Source organism: Jaculus jaculus, chromosome 2 (genome assembly GCF_020740685.1).
Source record: "Jaculus jaculus isolate mJacJac1 chromosome 2, mJacJac1.mat.Y.cur, whole genome shotgun sequence".
Taxonomy (NCBI): Eukaryota; Metazoa; Chordata; class Mammalia; order Rodentia; family Dipodidae; genus Jaculus; species Jaculus jaculus.
Genome location: NC_059103.1, coordinates 48416990 through 48441435, shown reverse-complemented (window position 1 = coordinate 48441435; position 24446 = coordinate 48416990). Strand labels below are relative to the sequence as shown.

Here is a 24446-nt window from a genome sequence, read left to right as displayed (position 1 = left end):
AACCTTCTATCCCCAATGTATATATCTACTGTAATGCAAGGGATATTTTCTTTTTGGTTCTAAATCTGAAAAACAATTATTTTACAACTAATTCACATCAATTAACAAAATGATTTACCCCATCAACTGGAGTTTTTCCTGGTGTAAAGGTCACACGAACAAAGCGTTTATTGACGACTTCCAGTCTGTCCACCTATAATTTAAAAAGCCAAATATAGAAATATAAATAGATAGAAAATACTTGATATAGTCTTTTACTCACTTAAAAGACATCTAACATTTTCAACATACAAAAAATAGTCATGGAAGGACACTTCTTAGGCTGGACAGGCAACCAGACATGCCTTCTCTCTCTGAGAAGAGGGAGGGAGCCAGCCAACTGAATGAGATGCTGAGTCCTACAACTGACGTTGGTGGGGCAAGCTCAGGTACACAGCCACAGGTAAGGCTCCTCTCCTGTGAGCCTCCCCTAGCTAGCTGCCTGACCAAAGCTACCTGACTCATCTCTCTCATTACAAGATGTAGAGACACATTTAAAATCGGTTACAGCTCACAGACACATTAACAATGAGCATGTAACTGAAGATGGCCAAACTGTGGAATATGCTACGAAGTTAGAAATTATTTGCAGTAAGTGTATAAATAGTAGATGAATGAGATAAAAAGGGAGATGGGAGAAAAAGGAGAAGCAAGGTTAAATAGATGAAAGAAAATAACCAAGATGGGGAGTAAAGAAGAGTGTTATGGAGAGAAGAGATTAGGAAAAAAAGAAAAACGAAAGGAAAAAATTTTTTTTTCAAAACTAAAGTTCAAAAACAAAATTAGATAAATATAAGAGAATAGTGACAAAAGCATCAGTATTAAGATCAAACCAATGAAGTAAAGTTGGAATATTACTAAGTTAAAGGGAAAGGGGAAGAAGTCCAAGGGGCAAGAAAGAACTACCTAATTAAGAAAGAAAAATTGTCTAACAATGGAAAAATGCACAAACAAAATCAGATGAATGTATGAAAGGGAATAATAAATAATATAAAAATCTTTAAAAAAAAATCTTTAAGCTACAATACAGTAACAATTCACCTGAATGTGTATGAGACTGAGAGAGATTTGGGGTTGGAGAGATGGCTTAGCAGTTAAGGCATTTGCCTGCAAAGCCAAAGTACCCAGCTTCGATTCCCCAGGACCCATGTTAGCCAGATGCACAAGGGGGCGCACGCATCTGGAGTTCATTTGCAGTGGCTGGAGGCCCTGGAGCGCCCGTATTCTCTCTCTCTCTCCCACTTTCTCTCTGTCAAATAAATAAAGAAATCATACAGAAAAGAAAAAATAGATGAGGTCTTTAAAGCACTCTTTTCAGGCCCTGGGAAATTGGGAGACTGGTAGTTTTATGTGTGAAGTGAGGAGGGTCAGTTAAATTTGGGGTTTTGGATTTTCCACTCTTATTTATTTATTTTGGTGTGTGTGTGTGTATGTGTGTGCACATGCACACCCCCCATGTCTACAGGTGAGGAAACCAGTGAACACACTGGCTATTGTCCGCTATTGCTCTTCCACTTAATTCCTTGAGATAGGGTCTCCAGCTAAACCTGGAGCTCAGCTGTCAGAGAGCCCCAGTGACCCTCCTGTCTCCACCTCCTTCAGCACTGGCATTACAGGCATGGTGGCTACACCTGTGGGGTATTTTATTTTATTTTTATTTACTTGAGAGACAGAAAGGAGAGATAGAATGTGCATGCCAGGACCTCCAGCCACTGCAAACAAACTCCAGATGCATACGCTATCTTGGGCATCCCGCTTACATGGGTCCTGGGGAATTGAACCTGGGTCCTTTGGTTTTGCAGGCAAGCACTTAACCAGTAAGTCATCACTCCTGCCGTTTTTTGGGGGGGAAGGTAGTTCGAGGTAGGGTCTCACACTGACCCAGAATTCACTACATAATCTCAGGGTGGCCTCGAACCCAGGGCAATCCTCCTACCTCTGCCTCCCAAGCACTGGGATTAAAGGCATGCACTACCACATCCGGTCAACTTTTTGTAATGATTTCATTTATTTGAGACAGAAAGAATGAGCATGCCAGGGCCTCCAGCCACTGCAAACAAACTCCAGATCCATGTGCTACCTTGTGCATTTGGCTTACGTGGGTCCTAGGGAATCGAACCTGGGTCCTTTGGCTTCACAGGCAAGCACCTTAACCACTAAACCATCCTTCCAGCACCTTGCGACAATCTTTATACATGTATATAATGTATTTTGATCATACTCCCATTATCTTTTCTCCCTACCTGTCACCAAACCCCTTCTTCTCCTTTGATGTTTTGCTTGAGTAAGTGGGGGAGGGGGGGACACTTACCAGAGCACGGTGCCTGGCTTTTTGTGTGTGTGTGCTGGGTATTAAATTCAGATCCTCATGCCTGTGCAGGAAGCACTTAACCCACAGAGCCATCTCCTCAGCCCCACTTCCTTTGTGTTATGATTAAGAATGGGAATGGGGGCTGGAGAGATGGCTTAGCGGTTAAGCGCTTGCCTGTGAAGCCTAAGGACCCCGGTTCAAGGCTCGGTTCCCCAGGTCCCACGTTAGCCAGATGCACAAGGGGGCGCACGCGTCTGGAGTTCGTTTGCAGTGGCTGGAAGCCCTGGCGCGCCCATTCTCTCTCTCTCCCTCCATCTGTCTTTCTCTCTCTGTCTGTCGCTCTCAAATAAATAAATAAAAAATGAACAAAAAAAAAATTAAAAAAAAAAAAAAAAGAAAAAAAAGAATGGGAATGGGCTGGGCAAGGTGGTGCACATCTTGGATTCCAGCACCCAGAAGGCAGAGGTGGGAGGATCACTGTGAGTTTCAGGCCACCCTGAGACTACATGGTGAATTCCAGGCCAGCCTGGGCTAGAGTGAAACCTTACCTTGAAAAAACACACACAAACAATAATAATAATAATGGGAATGGACTGCAGCTCAACTGGTAGAGTATTTATCTAGCATGCATAAATCCCTGGGTTCAGTTCCAGCAACACATAACATCAAACATGTTGGTAATCCCAGCACTGGGAAAGAAGAGGCAGGAGGATCAGTTTGAGGTCAACCTGAGATACATGAAACCCTGTTGCAAAAAAAAAAAAAAAAAAAAAGAGAGAGCAAGCAAACATGAGTTGGGTGTGGTGTCACATGACTTTAATCTTAGCACTGTGAGTTCAAGGCCAGCCAGGGACTAAAGAGAGAGTGCCACCTCAGCCCAGGCTAGAATGAGACCCTTGGGGGGGGGGGGGCAAGCATGAAAAGATAATCACATGATAACCTCACTTAACAACGTAACAATAAGAGCTGGAGAGATAGCTCAAAGGTTAAGACACTTGCCTTCAAAACCTAAATGACTCAAGTTTGACTCCCCAGAACCCACGTAGAGCCACATACACAAGGTGGCGCATGCATATGGAGTTTGTTTGCAGTGACTGGAGGTCCTGGTATGCCTATTCACACACGCTCTCTCTATTTGCCTCTTTCTCTCTCTCTCAAATAAAATAAAATACAACAAAAACCCAAACTTCAAAAATATTTTATGAGCTGGGCGTGGTGGCGCACACCTTTAATCCCAGCACTTGGGAAGTAGAGGTAGAAGGATCGACGGGAGTTCAAGGCCACCCTGAGACTACATAGTGAATTCCAGGTCAGTCTGAGCTAGCATGAGACCCTACCTTGAAAAACCAAAAAAAAAAAAAAATATGAGAGAGAGAATTGGTCGAAAAAAAAAGAGAAGAGCAAATGTGGTGGGCATGGTGACACACAGCCCTCATCACGGCACTTGGGAGGGTGAGACAAGAGAATCATTTTCAAAAGCCAGTGTGAACTACATAGGCAATACCACCTCAAAAAAAGAAAACAAGGGCTGGAGAAATGGCTTAACAGTTAAGGCACTTGCCTGCAAAACCTAAGAATCCAGGTTCAATTCCCCAGGACCCATGTAAGCCTGATGCACAAGATGGCACATGCATTTGGAGTTTCTTTGCAATGGCCAGGAGGCCCTGGTGCACCCATTCTCTCTTTCCCTATCTGCCTCTTTGTCGCTCTCCCTAAAATAAATAAATAAGAAAAAAAGGAAAACAACAAAAAAGGAATAGCGACTTATCACCAAGATGAAATCAAGAACAAGCTGTCATTTATAATCTATTCAGTTCTCCTCTGACTTCTGACCAACTATGACACAAACTAGAACAGGTTTTCAGTTTCGTTTGACTGTTTCCATCTCAGATGCTTTGCTGTTTATTTTCCTTTAACCAAATTCTGAAATAATTTAAGTTACTATAAAACAATTTTATAATGAAGTTTTTGAAAATACTTTTATTTTTAATTTATGCAAGAAAGACAGAATATGAATGGGTGTGCCAGGGCCTCTAGCCACCGCAAACAAAATCCAGATGCATGTGCCACCATGTGCATCTGGCTTACGTGGGTCCTGGGGAATCAAACCTGGGTCCTAAGGCTTCATAGGCAAATTCCTCAACTGCTAAGCCATCTTTCCAGCCCCTTAGAAAGAAGATTTTTGTTTAAGTGTGTTTTGAGTATGTTGTTCTGCTTGGGGAAGGGCCTTGCCATGCAGCTCAGGCTGGCCTTTAACCCATTCTTCTGTCTCCCCTACCAAGTGCTAGGGCTATAGGTGTCTGTCACCATTCTGGGCCTGCTTTAATCCCAGGACTCAGGAGGCAGACACAGAAGGATCACCATGAGTTTGAGGCCACCCTGAGACTACACAGTGAATTCCAGACCAGCCTGGACTAGAATGAGACCCTACCTCGAAACACAAACACACACAACACAATGTGAAACAATGACTTTACAACAAGTCTGGCTAGTGAGATGACTATTTACCACTTTCTTGGTCTAACATACTGAGTTCACCCTGACACACCAACCCCAGCCAATACTTACCACTCCTTTAGAAAGGTAGTTATTGACAAAGTCTTTCCATGTGATTTCTCTCCCGGAGCTCTTGAACAGAAAGTAAAACATGACTCCACCCCAAAATAGAGCAGTCCAGAGAAAATACATCCTGAAATCCTTGTCATCCCATGGAAAGTCACCCTGCATAAGGAGGAGACAGTTTCTGAGAAGAATGAAATTTTACAATATGATCTATGTCTGTGCTGGTTTCAATAAGATGTCTCCCATAAACTCATGTGCCCTGAATGCTTGGTCCAGCTGGTGGCCATTTGGGAGGTAGAGCCTTGCTGGAGGAGATGTACTGTTGGAGGCGGGCTTCGGGGTGTTGCAGCCAGCTCCCCCCTTGCTGGAGTTCAGCTCACTCTCCTGCTGTTGGTTTCCACTTGCTATGACAAAGACAGAAAGTCCAGCCTCTGCTCATTGCCATGTTTCCCCGTCATCATGAAGCTTCCCCCTTTCCTCCCACCAGCTGCTTCTGGTTGGATGTTGTTTGTTTGTTGATGTAGGGTCTTGCTCTAGCCCAGGCTGACCTGGAATTCACTGAGTCTCAGGCTGGCCTCAAACTCACAGCAATCCTCCTACATTTTGTCCCAGCAATGCAAAAGCAACTACAACACTATCCTATCAACGTATGTGCAATTTTCTTGGGGCCACCACCATGACATCAAAAATCAACACAGACTCAGAAGGTATCATGGTGATAGAAAGAAATGACTGCAGTGCTCAGCACTACAATATCTCTATCACACCTTCCAAGGCTCAGGGTCTAATGTGGAAGAGGTGGCGGAAAGAACGTAAGAGCCAAAGGAAGGGTAAGACTCCTTATAACATGCTCCCTCCAGACATAAAATGGCCTGGATATCCATGACCTCACAGTGCCTGACACTACCTGCACAAGACCATCATAAGAGGAGGAAAAGACCATGACATCAAAAGTAAAAGAGAGAGTGATTGAGATGGGGAGGGAGTATGATGGAGAGTGAAGTTTCAAAGGGGAAAGTAGGGGGAGGGAGGGTATTACCATGGATTATTTTTATAATCAGGTTGTTAATAAAAATTTGGAAGAAAAAAATCAACACAAAGCGGGGCTTGCAAAACTCAACATAAAGTTTGAAATCAAACCTTCTGGAACCTGGACCACCAGTGAGGATCATCTTTCCTGCCTCGGCGCTTTCCTCCCCCACCGCCACCTGCACCTCCAGAAGACCTCGAGGCAGCAGCTGATTTTGATTCTGTGATAAACAAAGACACACAGCAGGGCTGGAGAGGTGGCTTAGCAGTTAAGCATTTGCCTGTGAAGCTTAAGGACCCCAATTCAAGGCTCAATTCCCCAGGACCCTCATAAACCAGATGCACAAGGTGGTGCATGTATCTGCAGTTTGTTTGCAGTGGCTGGAGGTCTGGGTTTACCCATATTCATTCATTCATTCCTCTCTCTCTCTCTCTCTTTGTCATTCTCAAATAAATAACTTTTAAAAATACTTTATTTTTATTTATTTGAGAGAGAGGGATACATAAATAGGCAGGGGGAGGGGGAGAAAATGGGGCACCAGGGCCTCCAGCCACTGCAATAGAACTCCACGTGAGTGTACTCCCTTGTGCACCTGGCTTACATGGGTCCTGGGGAGTTGAACCTGGGACCTTTGGCTTTGCAGGCAAGCACCTTAACTGCTAAGCCATCTCTCCAGCCCAATAAATAAAATATTTTAAACATTTATTAAAAAAAAAAAACACCACAGCCAGGTGTGGTGGTGCACACCTTTAATCCCAGCACTCGGGAGGCAGAGGTAGGAGGATCACCATGAGTTCGAGGCCACCCTGAGACTACATAGTTAATTCCAGGTCAGCCTGGGCCACAGTGAAACCCTATCTCGAAAAAGAAAGAAAAGAAAGACAGACAGACAGACAGACAGAGACACAGCAGCTTGGCAGCACCTGGTAACTGTCAACAATGTTTCATGTTTCAGTAAAGGACTTATTGCAAAGTATATCACTCCTCTGATGAGTTACCAAAGATGACAGGCAAAAAGACATGAATAAGAACTAGAAACATCTAAGAGGCTCCACACTGCCTTGCCTACATTATCTCATAAAATACAATAGCCCAGTAACCCTAAAAGAATGTTACCCCGTTCCCATTTTATATTTTATTTACTTATTTGCAAGGAGAGAGGATGGATGCACCAGGGCCTCTAGCCACTGCAAGTAAATTCCAAATGCATGTGCTACCATGTGCATCTGGCTTATGTGGGTACTGGGGAACTGAACCTGGGTCCTTAGGCTTTGCATACAAGCACCTGAACCACTAAGCCATCTCTCCAGCCTCCCTGTTCCCATTTTAGAGAAAGACACAGGAGCTTAAGTAACTTACTGAGCAACTTGTTACCATGTGATGTGATGGTGAATAAAGTGAAGGCTGGGGTTTCAAAGCAAATTCCCAAGTTCATACACAAAATTAAAAAGTAAGTGCAAGCTGGGCGGGATGGCACACGCCTTTAATCCCAGCACTTGGGAGACACAGGTAGGAAGATCACTGTGAGTTCGAGGCCACCCTGAGACTACCTAGTGAATTCCAGGTCAGCCTGAGCTACAGTGAGATTCTGTCTCAAAAAAACAGCCAAAAAAGTAAGTGCAGGGCTGAGGATGTAGCTCAGTTGGAGTGCTTGTCTGGCATACACAAAGCCCTGGACTGGATCCTCAGCACCCCATAAACCAGCATGGTGGCATGTGCCTTTAATCCCAGCACCCAGGAGAATCAGTTGTTCAAGATCTTCCTCCACTACATATTGCCTACATGATGCCTTGTCTGAAAATAACTAGTACTCTGGTTTCTCTTCAGATTGTATAAACCTTTGCTTTTATCAAAAGACAAACAGAAGTGAAAATGCTCCCTTTCCCACTCTGAAAGTAGTAACACTGAAGTTTCTTTTATAGGAAAACCACAGTTTCAATAATTGTTTAAAAAACTCTCACTGGGTATAGCAGCACACACCTTTAAACCCAGCACTCAGGAGGCAGAGGTAGGAGGATCGCCACAAGTTCTAGGCCACCCTGAGAATACATAGTGAATTTCAGGTCAGCCTGCGCTACAGTAAAACCCTACCATGAACCTCCCCCCAAAATAATAATAAATAAGTAAAATACAAATAAATTCTCCCTTTGTGTTAGGAGTATAATTTAATTCAGTGACACACCACCTGTCTAGTAGGTACAAAGCCCTAGGTTTCATGCCCAGCACCACAACCTTTTACCCACATATAACTACTTTGTAAGAATCTGAAATTCATCACTGTTATGGGCTGAACTGTGCCCACACAAATTCCAGCTTACAGTTGAAGTCCTGACCCTCAGTACTTTAGAACTGACCTCATTTGAAATAGGGCCTTTACAGAAGTAACCAAATCAAGATGGGGTCATTAGGGCGAACCCTAATCTAATGATGGTATCATGCAAAGGGGGAAATCAGAACGGAAGCACACATATACACTTCTACCTGGAGAAAAGGTGGTAAGAGTCACAAGAAGATGCCACCAAAGTAGGAACAGCAGGACTCACTAACACCTTGGTCTTCTATGTTTAGCTGGGATTAAAGGTATACCCCTGCCAAGGACTAGTTTTTATGTTTTTAGTTTTCTTTTCTTTTTTTTCTTTTAACTTTTTTCCAGGTAGGGTCTCACTCTAACCCAGGCTGAACTGAAACTCATTCTGTAGTCCCAGGCTGGCCCTGAACTCACAAGAATCCTCCTTACCTCTGCTTTCCCAATGCTGGGAATAAAGGTGTGTGCCACCATGCCCTGTTTAAGGCTCAGGTTTTTTGTTTGTTTTTAATGTATTTTTTTTCCTTCAGGTTTTCGAGGCAGGGTCTTGCTGTAGCCCAGGCTGACCCAGAATTCACTATGTAGTCTCAGGGTAGCCTTAAAAAAAAAAAAAAAAAACTTACCTTTTTTGTCTCCAACAACTTCTTTGGGTTCACTGTCTTTTTTTCCATTTTTACCATTAGGAAAGTATTTTTCAAATCCTATTAGGAAAGAAAAAGTCCTCAAACTAAAATTCATCAGGTTTTGTGTCTGTGGAACTTGTTTTTAAGCAGATGACACATCATTCAAAAACAACATTTCTTGTGTATAAGTTCATCAAAGTCTAAATGACAAAGTTCACAGTCCAGAGGTGTTAAAATAAAGCTTCCTTGTATGCCAATTTCATCATCTGCCAGATTCCTATATGAAAGTGACATATTTCTCTTGCTATAATCAGACAGAAGGACGTAGAGCATTAGGGTAACACTGCAGCATTTACCTTTAGGAGGTCGAGAACAGAATCTCTGGTAAGCAGCGATTACATCCCTCAGAAGAGAATTTCTGCTGGCTGCTCTCTGGGCAGTAGCACACTGATAAAGCTGCAACACATCAAAATAAAAGCATGAGGACAACTCAAGATAAAAATATATAAATGAACTTCATTTTATATATCCCAAAGTGCATTATGAACTTGCAGAGTGACTCCCTCCAGGAATAAATAAAGTTCTCTGGCACAAGGCGACTCTATTCTACTGACAGAACCAGAAGTCAGGCATTATGCTTCAAAGTCAGGCATACTTTAGAACTTCAGCCCAATTATACTTATCTAACAACACATTCACTTTGTTAATGTTAACCTAGTTTGCAGCATTCCAAAGATAAGCTAAACTGCTGTTTCATGCTGATTCATTCTCAGGACTCTGATACTTCAAGGTTCTTATCTGAAATTACAGACCAGGAGGGATGGACTGTCATCCTGATGAGGATCGTGGCCAGACTAAGTCTCATTAGAGATACAGCTCTTCTAAGCTGTTACTAAAAAGGCATGTGGGGGCTGGAAAGGCAGCTCAGTGGTTAAAGGTGCTTGCTTACAAAACCTGATGGCCTGGGTTCAATTCCCTAGTATCCATTTAATGCAAAAAGTGGCATATGTGTCTGGAGTTATTTGTAGCAGCAGGAGGCCCTAGAGCACCTATTCTCTCCCACCTTCTCAAATACTTTAAAAAAAAAAGGGGGGGGTGGAGAGATGGCTTAGTGGTTAAGGAGCTTACCTGCAAAGCCAAAGGACCTAGGTTCAATTCCCCATGATCAGTATCAAGACAGATGCACAAGGTAGCACAAGCATCTGGAGTTCATTTGCAGCAGCTGGAGGCCCTAGCACACCTATTCTCTCTATCTGCCTCTATCTCTCTCTGCTTCTTTCTCAAAAAAAGAAAAGGTAAAGCCGGGTGTGGTGGCACAGAGGTAGGTGGATCTCCATGAGTTCGAGGCCACCCTGAGACTACATAGTTAGTTCCAGGTCATCCTGGACCAAAAAGAGACCCTACCTCAAAAAAAAAAAAATAATAATAATAATAATAAATAAATAAGGGCTGAAGGGATGGCTAACTGGTTAAAGCGCTTGCCTGCGAAGCCGAAGGATCCAGGTTCAATTCTTCAGATCCCACACAAGACAGATGCACATGATGGTGTATGCATCTGGAGTTCATTTGCAGTGGCCAGAGGCCCAGATGCGCCCATTCTTTCCCTCTCTCTCTCTTTCTCTAATAAGTAAATAAAAATAAATTAAATTTAAAAATAAATAAATAGGGGCTGGAGAGATGACTTAACAGTTAAGTTGCATGCCTGTGATGCCTTAGGACCCAGGTTCAAGTCTCCAGGTCCCATGTAAGCCAGATGCACATGGTAGCACATGCATCTGGAGTTGATTTGCAGTGGCTAGAGATCCTGGCATGCCCATTCTCCCCCCCCCATCTCTAATAAATAAATAAATAAAAATAAAATCTTTAAAAATATGAATAACTATGACAATGGGAGGTCTTTGCCTGAAGTTTTTTTAAAATATTTATTTATTTATTTATTTATTTATTTGAGAGCGACAGACACAGAGAGAAAGACAGGTAGAGGGAGAGAGAGAGAATGGGTGCGCCAGGGCTTCCAGCCTCTGCAAACGAACTCCAGACGTGTGCGCCCCCTTGTGCATCTGGCTAACGTGGGACCTGGGGAACCAAGCCTCGAACCAGGGTCCTTAGGCTTCACAGGCAAGCGCTTAACTGCTAAGCCATCTCTCCAGCCCTGCCTGAAGTTTTTAAAAAGAAGGCATTTTGGATTGGTTGAAGGGGGTTTGGGAAAAAAAGGAGGTGACTGACCAAAACTAAGGATGTGGGTTGGAGAGGTGGTTTGGTGGTAAAGGCACTTGCCTGCAAAGCCAAAAGACCTAGGTTCAATTCCTCAAAGCCAAATGCACAAGGTGGCACATGCATCTGGAGTTCATTCGCAGTGGCTGAATGCCCTGGCATGCTTATTCTCTTCATATCTATCTCCCTCCCTCTCCCCCCCTCTTGCTCTCTCCCTCTCATAAATAAATATTTCTTAAAAAAAAGCTGGACATGATGGTGCATGCCTTTAATCCCAGCACCTGGGAGGCAGAAGTAGGAGGATTGCCAAATTCGAGGCCTCCCTGAGACTACATAGTGAATACCAGGTGGTCCTAAACTACAGCAAGACCCTACTTGGGGGGGGGGGCACAACTTAGCAGTGAGCACTCTGGCAGTGTGGGCTGTGGAGGGAGAACAAGACAGGAGGACAGGAAACAGGAAGTGATAGGGGACAGGGGAATACAGACCAAGGACTCTATCTCCCTGTGTATGTTCCCAGTCTTGGATAATAGGGGATATAACAGTAATACTGACAGAGACATGGGGGAGATACAGACCAGGAATATGGAGGAATACAAACCAGGGACATGGGGAGATGAAACAAAAGGAAAAAAAAAAACACTAAGGATGTATGGAAAAGCCATATGGAAACTTACTACTTTATAAGCTAATTAAAAATACAGGGCTGGAGAGTTGGCTTAGCAGTTAAGGCATTTGCCTGCAAAGCCAAAGGACCCAGATTCCATTACCCAGGACCCACGTAAGCAAGATGCATAAGAGGGCACACACATATGGAGTTCATTTGCAATGGCTGGAGGCCCTGGCACAGCCATTCTCTCTCTCTCTCCCTGCCTATTTCTGTATCTCTCTCTCTCTCAAATAATTAAAAAATATGTTTTTAAATGCATGAAAGGAGATGGAGTGATAGCTCAGCAGTTAAAGCACTTGTCTGTAAAGCCTAGCAATCCAGATTTGATTACCCAGTACCCACATAAAGTCAGGTGCACAAAATGGTGCATGCATCTGAAGTTTATTTGCAGTGGCTGGAGGCCCTGGAGTGCCCATACACACACACACACTTCCCCCTCTCCCTCCTTCCCTGCCCCCCCCCAATATAGTCTGTGTTTTATTAGTTTGTAGCTTACATCTGCAGCCACCTGGCTGGAGGCAGTGTCACTGGGCGGATCTTAAAGGATGATTTGTGGGCTTGAGATTTCAATCTAAAGATATGCGAAGTGTGCCTAGCTGGAGTTCCTGAACTGTGCTGTGCTGTGTGGCTTTTGGCTTTTAGGCTTGTGCTTCTCTCTCTCTGCTTGGACCTGTGAAGGCAGGCCAGCTTCTTCTGCCATTATGGAACTTCCCCTGGATCTATAAACTTCAATAAATCCCTTCCTCCACAACTGAGCCTGGTCTGAAAGTTCATCTCAGAGAACCTGAAGCTGTCTGTTACAGAAGTTGGTACCAGGAGTGGGGTGAGATGAACCTAATTATGTGGATGTTGGTCATTTGGAACTTTTGCTTTGGAGGAATGGGCATGTACTTGGTGCTTGCAACTGAAGATGTCTTCTGGAATGGTAAGCCAAGTTTTATGGATTATTCTGACAAGAGTTTGATCAAAATTAAATTTGTAGCCGGGTGTGGTGGCTCTCAGCACTCAAGAGGCAGAGGCAGGATGATCACTCTGAGTTCAAGCCCACTCTGAGTAGTGAATTCCAGGTCAGCCTGGGCTAGAGTGAGACCCTACCTTGCAAAACCCAAAACCCCAGCAGCTCCAGAGTGAAGAAGAGAGACTCAGTCTCAAGGAAATATATCTATGAATAACAGGAGGGAACCTGACATTCCCATTTGATCTCCACATGCCATACATGGAGTATGTGCTGTGTACACATGCACACACACATCATACATGAGGCATGTGCTAATCACACACAAAAACACACATGCAAAATAAAAATAAAATGGTGTAGCTCCTAAAGCCTACACACCTTAAGTACGCATCCCTTCTAAATTACCTATATCTAATACAACAGAATTGTCATATATAGTTGTTGTCTTGTCTAAAGTCTGCACATGTTCAATACAGATGCAACTTCTTTCCCACATATTGTCCTTCTTTTAAAAATTTTATTTATTTATTTGCAATCAGAGAGAGAGAAAGAATGGGCACGCCAGGGCCTCCAGCCACTGCAAACGTGCTCCAGATACATGTGCCCCTTGTACATCTGGCTTATGTGGGTCCTGGGGAATCAAACCTAGGTCCTTTGGCTTCGTAGGCAAATGCTTTAACTGCTAGGCCATCCCTCCAACCCCTTTTTAAATTTTATTTATTTCCAAATATTTTCAATCTAAGAGTATTAACAGATATGGAGGGCCAACTAAATAGAAATGGGTAGCACAGAGGTAATATAAGTATTTCCTTGTATCACAATATGAAACGAGTCTTTACATTACAGTTTACAGAGCTAGGCATGCACTTCCACTCTATAACTACTTACTGCCTCAAAACGTCCTCTCAGGGCTGGGGAGACAGAGGCAGGAGGATCAGAAGTTTAAGGTCATCCTAGGCTACATGAGACCATCTTAAAAAAAAATACATTCCTGGGGCTGGAGAGATGGCTTAGCCCTTAAGGTGTTTGCCTACAAAGCCAAATGACCCAAGTTCAACTCACCAGGACTCATGTAAGCCAGATGCACAAGGAGGCACATGCATCTAGAGTTCATTTGCAGTAGCTGAAGGCCACTATCTCTATCTGCCTCTTTCTCCTTCTCGCTCCCAAGTAAGTACATAAAAAGTAATTAAATATTTAAAAATGCATTCCCTCTTCAGACCATTCTCTGGACATCATTTCTGCCACAGCTGGTGAAAACAGCAAGAGATTAAGCAGAGCTCTGGCAAGGGGGAGCTGGCTATAACACTCCAAATCCTGCCTATAGGAGCACACCTCCTCCAGCAACACTCTACCAAGAACGCAGGACACACGAGTTTAGGGGAGGGGGCACATTTGATTCGAACCACCACATTCCATCCAGGAGCCCCAACATAGTCCAACTTTAAAAGTCTCCATAGGATACCTTTCAGTGAGCTGTTTGCCAGGAAGGTCCCTGATACCCCCAAAACATTACAAGCCATTGCCGAAGCCCTTGGTTTCCCACCAGGAATAGATGGTAAGACCCTACTGCTGAAGACTTCACATACTTGGGATGCAAGGCCACTGAGAAATCCTGCTGGAACTGAGCTGATAACCTCCTCCATGTAGGCCAGCTGACAGAAAGCTGGAAGAAGCCATTCTACATGAAGTTCAATGGGAGAAAGAGAAATCACCAGTGAAGATACTCAACAGTGGACACTGCAAGCCTTATAATTGACCAGCCAGGCCAAATGAGCCAAAGGGTACAATAGTGGCACGTCTGTCATAGTGGAAACTAACTGCCCTGTAACTGGACTGGAGGAACACTCCATGGGAGGGAATACATCCCTGATAATGAATACCTACAACAGGGGTAGCTATGACCCCTAGAGGTGTAGCATCTGCTGCTGTCTGGCTAAATATACTATGCTCATCAAACTGCCCAGTAAGCACTTCTCTTAATGTTCATACCCATATATTAATGCTACTCTTCTCTTTTGGTAGAGAACCTTCTCTTTTCAGATGGCAGTGAACTTGGTGACTCAGAAGGCATCATGATCAGTGAGGAGTGCTCAGCACTGCAGTATCTCTATCACACCTTCCAAGGCTCAGGGTCCATTGTGGAAGAGGTGGCAGAAAGAACGTAAGAGCCAAAGGAAGGGTAGACTCCTTACAACATGCTCCTCCAGACACCAAATGGCCTGGATATCCATGACCTCACAATGCCTGACACTACCTACACAAGACTATAATAATAGGAAGTAAAAGATCTTGACGTCAAAATAAAAGAGAGACTGATTGAGAGGAGGAAGGGATATGATTGAGACTGGAGTTTCAAATGGGAAAGTGGGGGGGGAGGGCATTACCATGGGATATTGTTTACAATCATGGAAGTTGTTAATAAAAGCTAAATTAATTATTTTTAAAAGTTCCCATAGTTTTTATCAATCCCAGCACTGTTCAAGCATCCTAGGCTGTATTCTTTCCTTTTTATTTTACTTATTTGAGTGAGAGAAGAGGAGGAGAAAGAGAAAGAACGGGTGTACAAGGGCCTCTAGCCACTGCCAATGAACTCCAGATGCATGCACCACATCTGGTGTTACATGGGTACTGGGGAATCAAACTCAGATCCCCCGGCCTTGCAGGCAAGCACCTTAATTGCTGAGCCATCTTCCCAGCCCCCAGGCCACTTTCTAACAGTTGAAACTGTAATAATCTTATCAATCCTCAGGACTGCGTTTTCACTGAGGCTGCTTTCTACAAAGAAACAACAATAAACCATCCCCAAGCACACTCTATTGAGAGAGTTACAACTTACCTGATGATGCAGGCACGTTTCAGTTGCTTTGTCATCTCTGGACATCACAGCTGAGAACTGGTATCTCAACAAATCCAAACAATGTTCTCAAGAACCTCAACGATGAGAACAGCAACTGTCTGATCTTTAAGAGCAGCATGGGCAGCACAGGGATGCCAAGGTGTCCCCAACCAGTACCAAGAGTATATGCCACACCCCAAAATCAAGGAGCTGAAACTGTCAACATGGGAAGGTATCCTTAATATCTCAGCACTGGTGATTCACAGGAACAGTGCAACTAGAAAGCCTTTTACATAAGATTCCTGCCACGGGAACCTACAACCTCACACGGCAGGTCCCTGAGTCCAACGTCTGCTCACTGTAAAAGGACCAAATAAGCAGGGCAACATGCAATTCAAGAACCTGAAAAGGGCCTGGTATAGGCCAGTATTCCACAGGAAAAAGAGAACTAAGGAGTAAACCAAAGATTGATAGGCGCTTCAAAGTAAAAATCACAAGTACCCCACAGCCTTTCTTATCCATAGGTCCCACATCCTGATTCCGCCAATTGTTGACTGAAAATACTCAGGAAAAAAATTATGCAAGCTGGTGTGATGGTGCACACCTATATTCTCTGCACTTGGGAGGTGGAAATGAGAATCGGGAATTCAAGGCTAGTCTAATCTGTGTAGTAAGTATGAGGCCAGCCTGGGCTACATGAGACTGTTTCAAAACAACAAAAACTATAAATTGTATCTTTATTGAACAGACCTTTTTTTGGTCACTGTTCCTTGAATGCTGGGGCATTAAAACTACCTACAGCCACCCTGAGACACCATAGTGAATTCCAGGTCAACCTGGGCTAGAGTGAGACCCTACCTTGAAAAACCAAAAAAAAAAAAAAGAAAAAAGAAAAAAAAAAACTACCTACAAAGCAATTACATTGTATTTGGCATTGCAAGTAGAGTTGATTTTAAGTGTTTAAAGAATATGAGAGGGGGGCTGGAGAGATGGCTTAGCGGTTAAGCGCTTGCCTGTGAAGCCTAAGGACCCCGGTTCGAGGCTCGGTTCCCCAGGTCCCACGTTAGCCAGATGCACAAGGGGGTGCACGCGTCTGGAGTTCGTTTGCAGTGGCTGGAAGCCCTGGTGCGTCCATTCTCTCTCTCTCCCTCTGTCTTTCTCTCTGTGTCTGTCGCTCTCAAATAAATAAATAAATAATGAACAAAGAATATTTTTAAAAAAAAGAATATGAGAGAGGCTGGGGATGTGGCTTAGTTGCCTAGCGTGCACAAAGCCCTAAGTTCCCCAAGCACCACATAAAACCAGGTGTGGTGGCACATGTTCATAACCCCAGCAGTTAAGAGGTGGAAGGAGGATCAGAAATTCAAGGTCAAGGCCAGTATGAACGAATGGAGACACATATACACTCACAGGTTATGAGACGAAGGTTGTGATTTATGCCTGTGAGCCCAGTACTCAAGAAGATGAAATGGATGGGTCACCAGTTACAGACCAGTCTAGGCAACATAGTGAGACTATGTCTCAGAAACAAAACAGGAGCGCTGGAGAGATGGTACACGGCTAAGGTACTCGCTGGCAAAGCCTAACAACTCAGGTTTGATTCCTTAGTACCCACATAAAGCCAGATGCACAAAGTGGCACATGCAGCTGGAGGCCCTGGTTTATCCATTCTCTCTGTCTCTCTCTCTCTCCCCCCTTATAAACAAATAAATAAAAGTGATTTTAAAAACCAGGGACTGGAGAGAAGACTCAGCAGCTAAGTGTGATTAAGTGTACTTCCCGCACAAGCAAGAGGACCTGAGGGGCCTCAGACTGCGCGACTGCAATCTCCAAAATCCATGCAAACAGCACAGTGTAGTCACCCGTCTGTAACCCCAGGCAGCAAAGGGGAGCCTCTAGAAACCAGGGAATCACCAGGGCTCAATAAGAGACTCCAGCTCAATAAGGAACAGGTGAAGAGCGATGGAGAGGGACACCAGATCTTCCGGCCAAGTCAGGGGCGCATACAGGGCAATACAAGGGTGCATCCAAGTGCATACACTACACCACACCCACGACATATACACAGGCAAAGAAAGGGGGAGCGCTAGGGAGATGGCTCAGCAGTTACAAGCCTGCCCACATGCGTTGCTCCCTCTTAGCACCCACAAGGAGGCAAAGCTGCCCAAGCGGCTATAATCCCAACCCACCTACAATAATGGAAGGCGGAGACAGGAGAATCTGGGTACAAGCAAGAGACTCAGTCTCAAAAGGTGGAAGGGAAAATACCCCAAGGTTATCCTCTGACCTCCATACGCACCCCATAGCATGCACGCAGCCACTGTACACATGTACACACATGTGACTACACATACACATAATAAAAACAGAAAAAAGTCTAAAAACAAAAAAAAACAAGGGTTACAGTGGTACACACCTGTAATCCTGGCACTCAGGAGGAAAAGGGAAGAAGATTCTAAATTCAAGGCCATCAACACAGTTTGAGACCAGTGTGGGTTACATGAAACCCTGTCCCCCCACCCACAAAAAGAGGCTGGAGAGATGGCTCTGCAGTTAAAGCGCTTGCCTACAAAGCCTAAGGACCTGGGTTCAATTCCCCAGCATTCACATAAAGCCAAATACACAAACTGGTGCAGGTCTCTGAAATTCATCTGCAGTGGCAGGAAGCCCTGGAGCACCATTCTTATTCACTCTCTTTCTGTACCTCTCTGCTTGCAAAATAACTAACTATATTTTAAAAATGAAAAATAAAATAAAAAGCAAGAGCTTACTGACTAGGCCAGGTAGGGTTACATGTCAGGCAATTAAGTATGAGGATGTTTAGATTATATGCAAAGACTTCCAGCACTAGTGACCTTGGTAGGTTCTGGAAACCAATTCTCTGTGATACTGGGAGTCCACTGTACTGACAAGTCCCACTTGGAATTAGAGAAGTATTAGCCAATAAGAAATAAACCAGGTTCCACTGACCAGTCCCAGGGCCTTATCCACCATAAAGCCTAAGGACTCAGGTTCGACTCCCCAGTACCCACGTAAAGCCAAATACACAGTGGCACACTTGAAGCTTGTTTGCAGTGGCTAGAGGCTATGGCACGCCCATTTTTCTCTATCTGCCCTCACTTTTTTTAAAAAGAGAAAGAAAGAAAGAAGCCCGGTGTGGTGGCGCACACCATTAATCTCAACACTCGGGAGGCAGAGGTAGGAGGATTGCTGTTGAGTTCAAGGCCACCCTGAGACTCCATAGTGAGTTCCAGGTCAGCATGCACTAGAGTGAGACCCTACCTCGGAAGCCAAAAACAAAACAGCTGACAGCAGCTGTGTCATGACTGTGTTCGCTAACACACATCACTTCAGAAAAATCTATTAGATCCCGTGTGTGGCCCTACATGGGATAGATTATTACCATCAGCAAAAGCTTCCAGAAAGGCACAGTTTTGCGACCAACAACACAACACAGGCCCTTTTTTTGAAGCATTTCTGATACCAGTAGTATTTGCTGGTATGTATTAGATGCCGGTCTCAGAATGCTATCAAATACTCTACTCAACAGACGGGAAAACGGAGGACCCAGGACCCTTACTTTCCCTTACATCGCGCCCATGCCGAGTTTTAAAACTATATATATTTTTTATTTATATGAGGAAAGGCTGAGACAGACGGGGCGTGGGGGGAGAATGAGCGCACCAGGGCCTCTAGCCGCTGCAAATGAACTCCAAGATGCATGCGCCACTTTGTGCACCTGACTTACGTGGGTCTTGGGGGACCGAATCTGGGTCCTTCGGCTTTGCGGACCAGCGCCTCACTCGCTTAGCCACCCCTCCAGTCCCCGCGCCGCCTTCGGCACACAGACAGTCACACACCCACGGTTCGTTGCTTTCCAATGTCACGGAAGCAGCTAACACCAAGGGAACCAAGGCGTAACGTGACCTTTGCAGGTTCGAGGTTCAACGCTGCTCGAGATGCGTGTTTCGGGTCTCGACCTGGACACGCAGCGAAGCCCGCACGGGGGCGCGGGCATGGGACGCGGTGTCCGGGCCCCGTGCCCGCCCCCGTCCCAGGCGCAGGGGCCGCTCGGACTTCCGGGGCCGGTGACCTTGACCCGCCCCCCTGGCCCCAGCTCCGAGCCAGACGCGGGCCCCGGGCCGGGGCGAGGGCGGCGGGCGCGCGGGACTCACCGTGCGGAGGCAGGGCCGCCGGCTGGGCCCCAGGCAGCCGCCCGGCACGAGCAGCGGCGGGAGGCCGCGGGGCCCGCAGCCGCCCCGGCCCCACAGCAGCAGGCAGCGGTGCGCCATGGCCAACGGCGCGGCCCGGCCCCGAGCGCGCGCAGGCGGGGTTGTGGGGGGGGGGGGGCCTCGCGAGGCCGCGCCCCGCAGCTTCGAACGCTCGCCCGGCACCGGAGCGTGACCACCGCCGCTCCACGGCGGACCCACGCTCTTCACGCGGGCCACGCCGACGCCGGCCCCGCCCCGGGCGTGCGGACGTCGACGTCTCCACTCGGAGCCGGCCACGCCCTCGGCCGGAGCCGGGGTCTCGGAGTGGGCGTGGCTAGCTGTGGTGGGCGTGGTCCGGAAATTGGGGGCGGGGCCTAAGGGAGGGCCGGGCCAGGTGCCACGAATAGGAAATAATAAAGCCTGCTGGGTCTGCAGGCAGAAGAAGCTGGAGGCCAGTCATTTCACATTTCAGCGTTCGTGACGGAAAGAACAGCAGGTTTTGTAAAGACCAAATCGGCTTTTATCTTTTTCTTGTTTGTTTGTTAGTTTGTTTGTTTAAAATAACTTTTTGGTTTGTTTTGGTTTTGGTTTTTCGAGGTAGGGTTTTTTTTAACAGGTTTTTTTTTTTTTAATTTTTACTTATTTATTTGAGAGCAACAGAGAGAGAGAAAGAGGCAGAGAGAGAGAGAGAGAACGGGCGCGCCAGGGCTTTCAGTCACTGCAAACAAACTCCAGAGGTGTGCGCCCCCTTGTGCATCTGGCTAAAGGGGGTCCTGGGGAATCGAACCTAGAACTGGGGTCCTTAGGCTTCGCAGGCAGGGAGGGTTTTTGAGAGGGGGCTGGAGAGACGGCACTTGCCTGCGAAGCCTAAGGACCCAGGTTCTATTCCCCAGGTCCCACGTGATCCAGATGCACAAGGTGGCTCATGCCTCTGGAATTAGTTTGCAGTGGCTAGAGGTCCTGGCTCGCCTGTTCTCCCTCTTTCCCTCCGTCTCTAATAAGTAAATTAAAAAAAAAAAATTAACCTGGACATAGTGGTGCATGCCTTTAATCCCAGTACTTGGGAGGCAGAGAGAGGTTAGGAAAATCGCCATGAGTTCGAGGCCACCCTGAGACTACAGAATGAATTTGAGGTCAGCCTGAGCTAGAGTGAGACCCTACCTCAAAAAAAATTTTTAATAATTTTTTAAATTTTATTTTAGACAGAGACAGACAAGTAAGTATGGGTGCACCAGAGTCCTGCAAACAAACTCCAGATGTATGTGCCACTTTGAGCATGTGGCTTTATGTGTGTACTGGGGACTTGAACCCAAGCATCAAGCTTTGCAAGCAAGCATCTTTAACTGCTGAGCCATCTCTCCAGCCCACATTTTTATTATGAATATATTCACACTTGAGTCCATCCAGAAGATAATTTCTGAACAGAATGAATTTTTTGGTTGTTTTAATTTAAACAAATATTTTAATTAGCCAGGTGTGGTGGTGCATGCTTTTAATCCTAGCACTCGGGAGGCAGAGGTAGGAGGATTGCCCTGAGTTTGAGTCTGCCCTGAGACTACATAGTGAATTCCAAATCAGCCTGGGCTAGAGTGAGACCCTACCTCAAAACAAAACAAGGCTGGAGAGATGGCTTGGCGATTAAAGCTCTTGCCTGCAAAGCCAAAGGACCCAGGTTTGATACCTCAGGATCCACATAAGCCATATGCCCAAGGTGGCACATGTGTCTGGAGGTCATTTGCAGTGGCTGGATGCCCCACTGTGCCCATTCTTTTTCTCTCTCCCTGCCTCTTTTCCCCTCTCTCAAATAAATAAACAAAAATAATTTTTAAAACATTTTTATTTATCATTTGTTTATTTGAGGGTGAGAAAGAAAGAATATCAGAGCTCCAGACCTCTTGTTATCATAAACAAACTCCAGATGCATTTGCAACTTTGTGAAGGTAGCTTTATGTGGGTGCTGGGGACTGGAACCCTGGCCAACAGGCTTGTAAGCAAGTGACTTTAACTGCTAAACCATCTCCCCAGCCCCTATTTAAAAATATTTTTGTTTATTTATTTGAGAGAGAGAGAGAAAGAAAGAAAGTGTGTGTGTGTGTGTGTGTGTGTGTGTGTGTGTGAGAGAGAGAGAGAGAGAGAGAGAGAGAGAGAGAGATGCATAGGCATGTCAGGGCCTCTCGCCACTGTAAATGAATTCCAGGTGCATGGATCACTTTGTGAATTTGTCTTTATGTGGGCACTGGGAAATTGAAGTAGTGCTGGGAGGCTTTTTTGCAAACAAGCAACTTTAACTGCTGAGCCATCTCCCAGCCCCTAGTTTTTGCCTGCAAAGGCTAACGACCCAGATTCAGTTCCCCAAAATCCACATAAAGCAGGATGCAGAAAATGGCATGCATGCAGTTGGAGTTCATTTGCAGTGGCAAGAGGGCCTGGTGTGTCCATCCTCCCCTTCCTAAAATAAGTAAAAAATAAAAATAAAAATAAAAAAGGTTGCCCATGTGAGCTGTGTTGCATATATTTTTCCACTAGATGGCAGAAGACATCTACAAAGTTCTTAAGACAACAGAGCAGCTATCAAAAACCTTAAAATGGGGCCAGAGAGATGGCTCAGAGGTTAAGGCACTTGCTTGCAAAACTTAAAAACACAAGTTCACTTCCCCAGTACCCATGTAAAATCCAGATGCAGAGGATGGCACATGCATTTGGAGTTCACTTGCAGTGGCTAGAACCCCTGACATGCCCATTCTCTGTCTCTCTCTCTCTCTTTTTCTTAAAAAAAAAAACAAAAACAAAAAACCTTAGGGTTAGGGGCTGGAGACTTAGTGGTAAAGCCTAAGGGCCCAGGTTCAATTCCCCACCACCCACATAAGCCAGATGCACAGGGTGGCACATGCATTTGGAGTGCATTTGCAGTGGCTGGAGGCTCTGATGTGCCCATATATTCTCTCTTCTCAAATAAATAAATAAAAATAAATGTATTTATTTATTTATTTTGGTTTTTCAAGGTAGGGTCTCGTTCTAGCCCAGGTTGACCTGGAATTCACTATGTATTCTCAGGGTGGCCTCAAACTCATGGCAATCCTCCTACCTCAGCCTCCCAAGTGCTGAGACTAAAGGTGTACACCACCACACCCAGCTAAAAATAACAATATTTCTAACAAAAATAAAATAAAATTCATTTTCAGTGGCAAGAGGACCTGGCTCACACATCCTCTCTCTCTCAAATAAATACAATGTCCATTTTAAAAAAATTTTCGTTGTTGCTTATTTTATTTATTTATTTGAGAGCAACAGAGAGAGAAAGAGACAGAGAGAGAGAGAGAGAACGAGAATGGGCGCGCCAGGGCCTCCAGCCACTGCAAATGAACTCCAGACACGTGCGCCCCCTTGTGCATCTGGCTAACATGGGTCATGGGGAATCGAGCCTCAAACCGGGGTCCTTAGGCTTCACAGGCAAGTGCTTAACCACTAAGCCATCTCTCCACCCCCAACAATGTCCATTTTAAAAATTTTATTTGAGAGAGAGAGAGAATGGGCCCACCAGGGCCTTTAGCAGCTGCAAACGAACTCCAGAAGCATGCACCACCTTGTGCTCCTGGCTTATGTTGGTCCTGGGGAATCGAACCTGAGTCCTTTGGCTTTGCAGACAAGCACCATAATCACTAAGCCATCCCTCCAGCCCCAATGTCCATATTTTAAGGAAAAAGTTGAGAGGCGAGTTTGAACGGGAGAAATTGATAGGCATCTCAATGGCAAAGAACAGGCTTTATTTAGCGTGGGAGGCCTAAGCAGTTGACGTCTCAGGTCCCAGCAGCACTATGGCTCTGGAAACAAGAGTGTGCACTGGGTGGTGGGTGGCTCGGAGGTTTCATTAGCTTTGGGGTTGGTGGTAGGAACATTCTAGCTGCAAAATGAGGAAAGGGGAAGTGAGGATGTGGGAGCTGCAAGCTGTCTGAACTGCAAGCTGTTTGGAATTATTTTGGTATCCCAGGGTGAGAAATCAGCAAGTGGCTTCTTGTGGCCTAAGGTCAAGGTGGTGGAGGGTAACCACACAAAATGGGCACACCAGGGCCTCCAGCCACTGCAAATAAACTCCAGATGCATGCGCCACTTTGTGCATCTGACTTTACGTGGGTACTGGGCAATTGCACTCAGGCTGTCAAACCCTACCTGCAAACACCTCTAACTGCTGAGCCATCTCTCCAGGCCTCTGGGTTCAACCATTAGCATAGCAACACAAATAAAAAAAATAATTGCAGAAAAATAAAAAAAAGTAATAATAATTTCAGGAAAGTGAATGCCCACTTTGGAACATCAGACTTCTTGGTCATAGCCCCTTTTGAGTTTGAATACCTGACTACAGTCATAGGTAAGGAGATTCAAAGCTGGAAAGAAATGCTTTGCTAGGTTTCCAGTGTAAAGCTATGTGGTGGTGTACATCTTTAATTTTAGTACTTGGGAGGTTGAGGTAGAAGGATCACTGTGAGTTTGAAGCCAGCCTGGGCTAGAGTGAAACCAGACCTTGGGGGAAAAATAAAAAAGAATTCAAGTGTGCACTAGCAGAATTAAGAGCAGAATTTAAGGTGTGTATTGGCAAGACTCACTTCAGAAATTCTAAGTAGGAAAAGAAAGCAGAGACCATAGAAAATAAAAGGTCATATACTATTATAACAATATGCCAGGGCAC

The 24446-nt window shown here is 45.2% G+C and overlaps 1 protein-coding gene across 2 annotated transcripts in view; it reads right to left on the bottom strand.

Moving 5' to 3' along the window:
* Nucleotides 1-19843, bottom strand: part of Afg3l2 (AFG3 like matrix AAA peptidase subunit 2) — a 51698-nt gene extending 31855 nt beyond the window's left edge. Inside the window, exons 1-6 of one of the 2 annotated variants that reach the window (XM_045142800.1) lie at nucleotides 19727-19843; nucleotides 9227-9326; nucleotides 8871-8948; nucleotides 6053-6162; nucleotides 4919-5071; nucleotides 119-193 (exon numbers count right to left, since the gene is read on the bottom strand). In XM_045142800.1, the coding sequence (XP_044998735.1) occupies nucleotides 119-193; nucleotides 4919-5071; nucleotides 6053-6162; nucleotides 8871-8948; nucleotides 9227-9326; nucleotides 19727-19843 (633 nt within the window). Of the gene's footprint in view, nucleotides 1-118; nucleotides 194-4918; nucleotides 5072-6052; nucleotides 6165-8870; nucleotides 8949-9226; nucleotides 9327-19726 lie in introns of those variants that run through there. The other variant, XM_045142801.1, reaches the window with a different exon arrangement.
* Between the last annotated feature and the right edge of the window lie 4603 nt (nucleotides 19844-24446).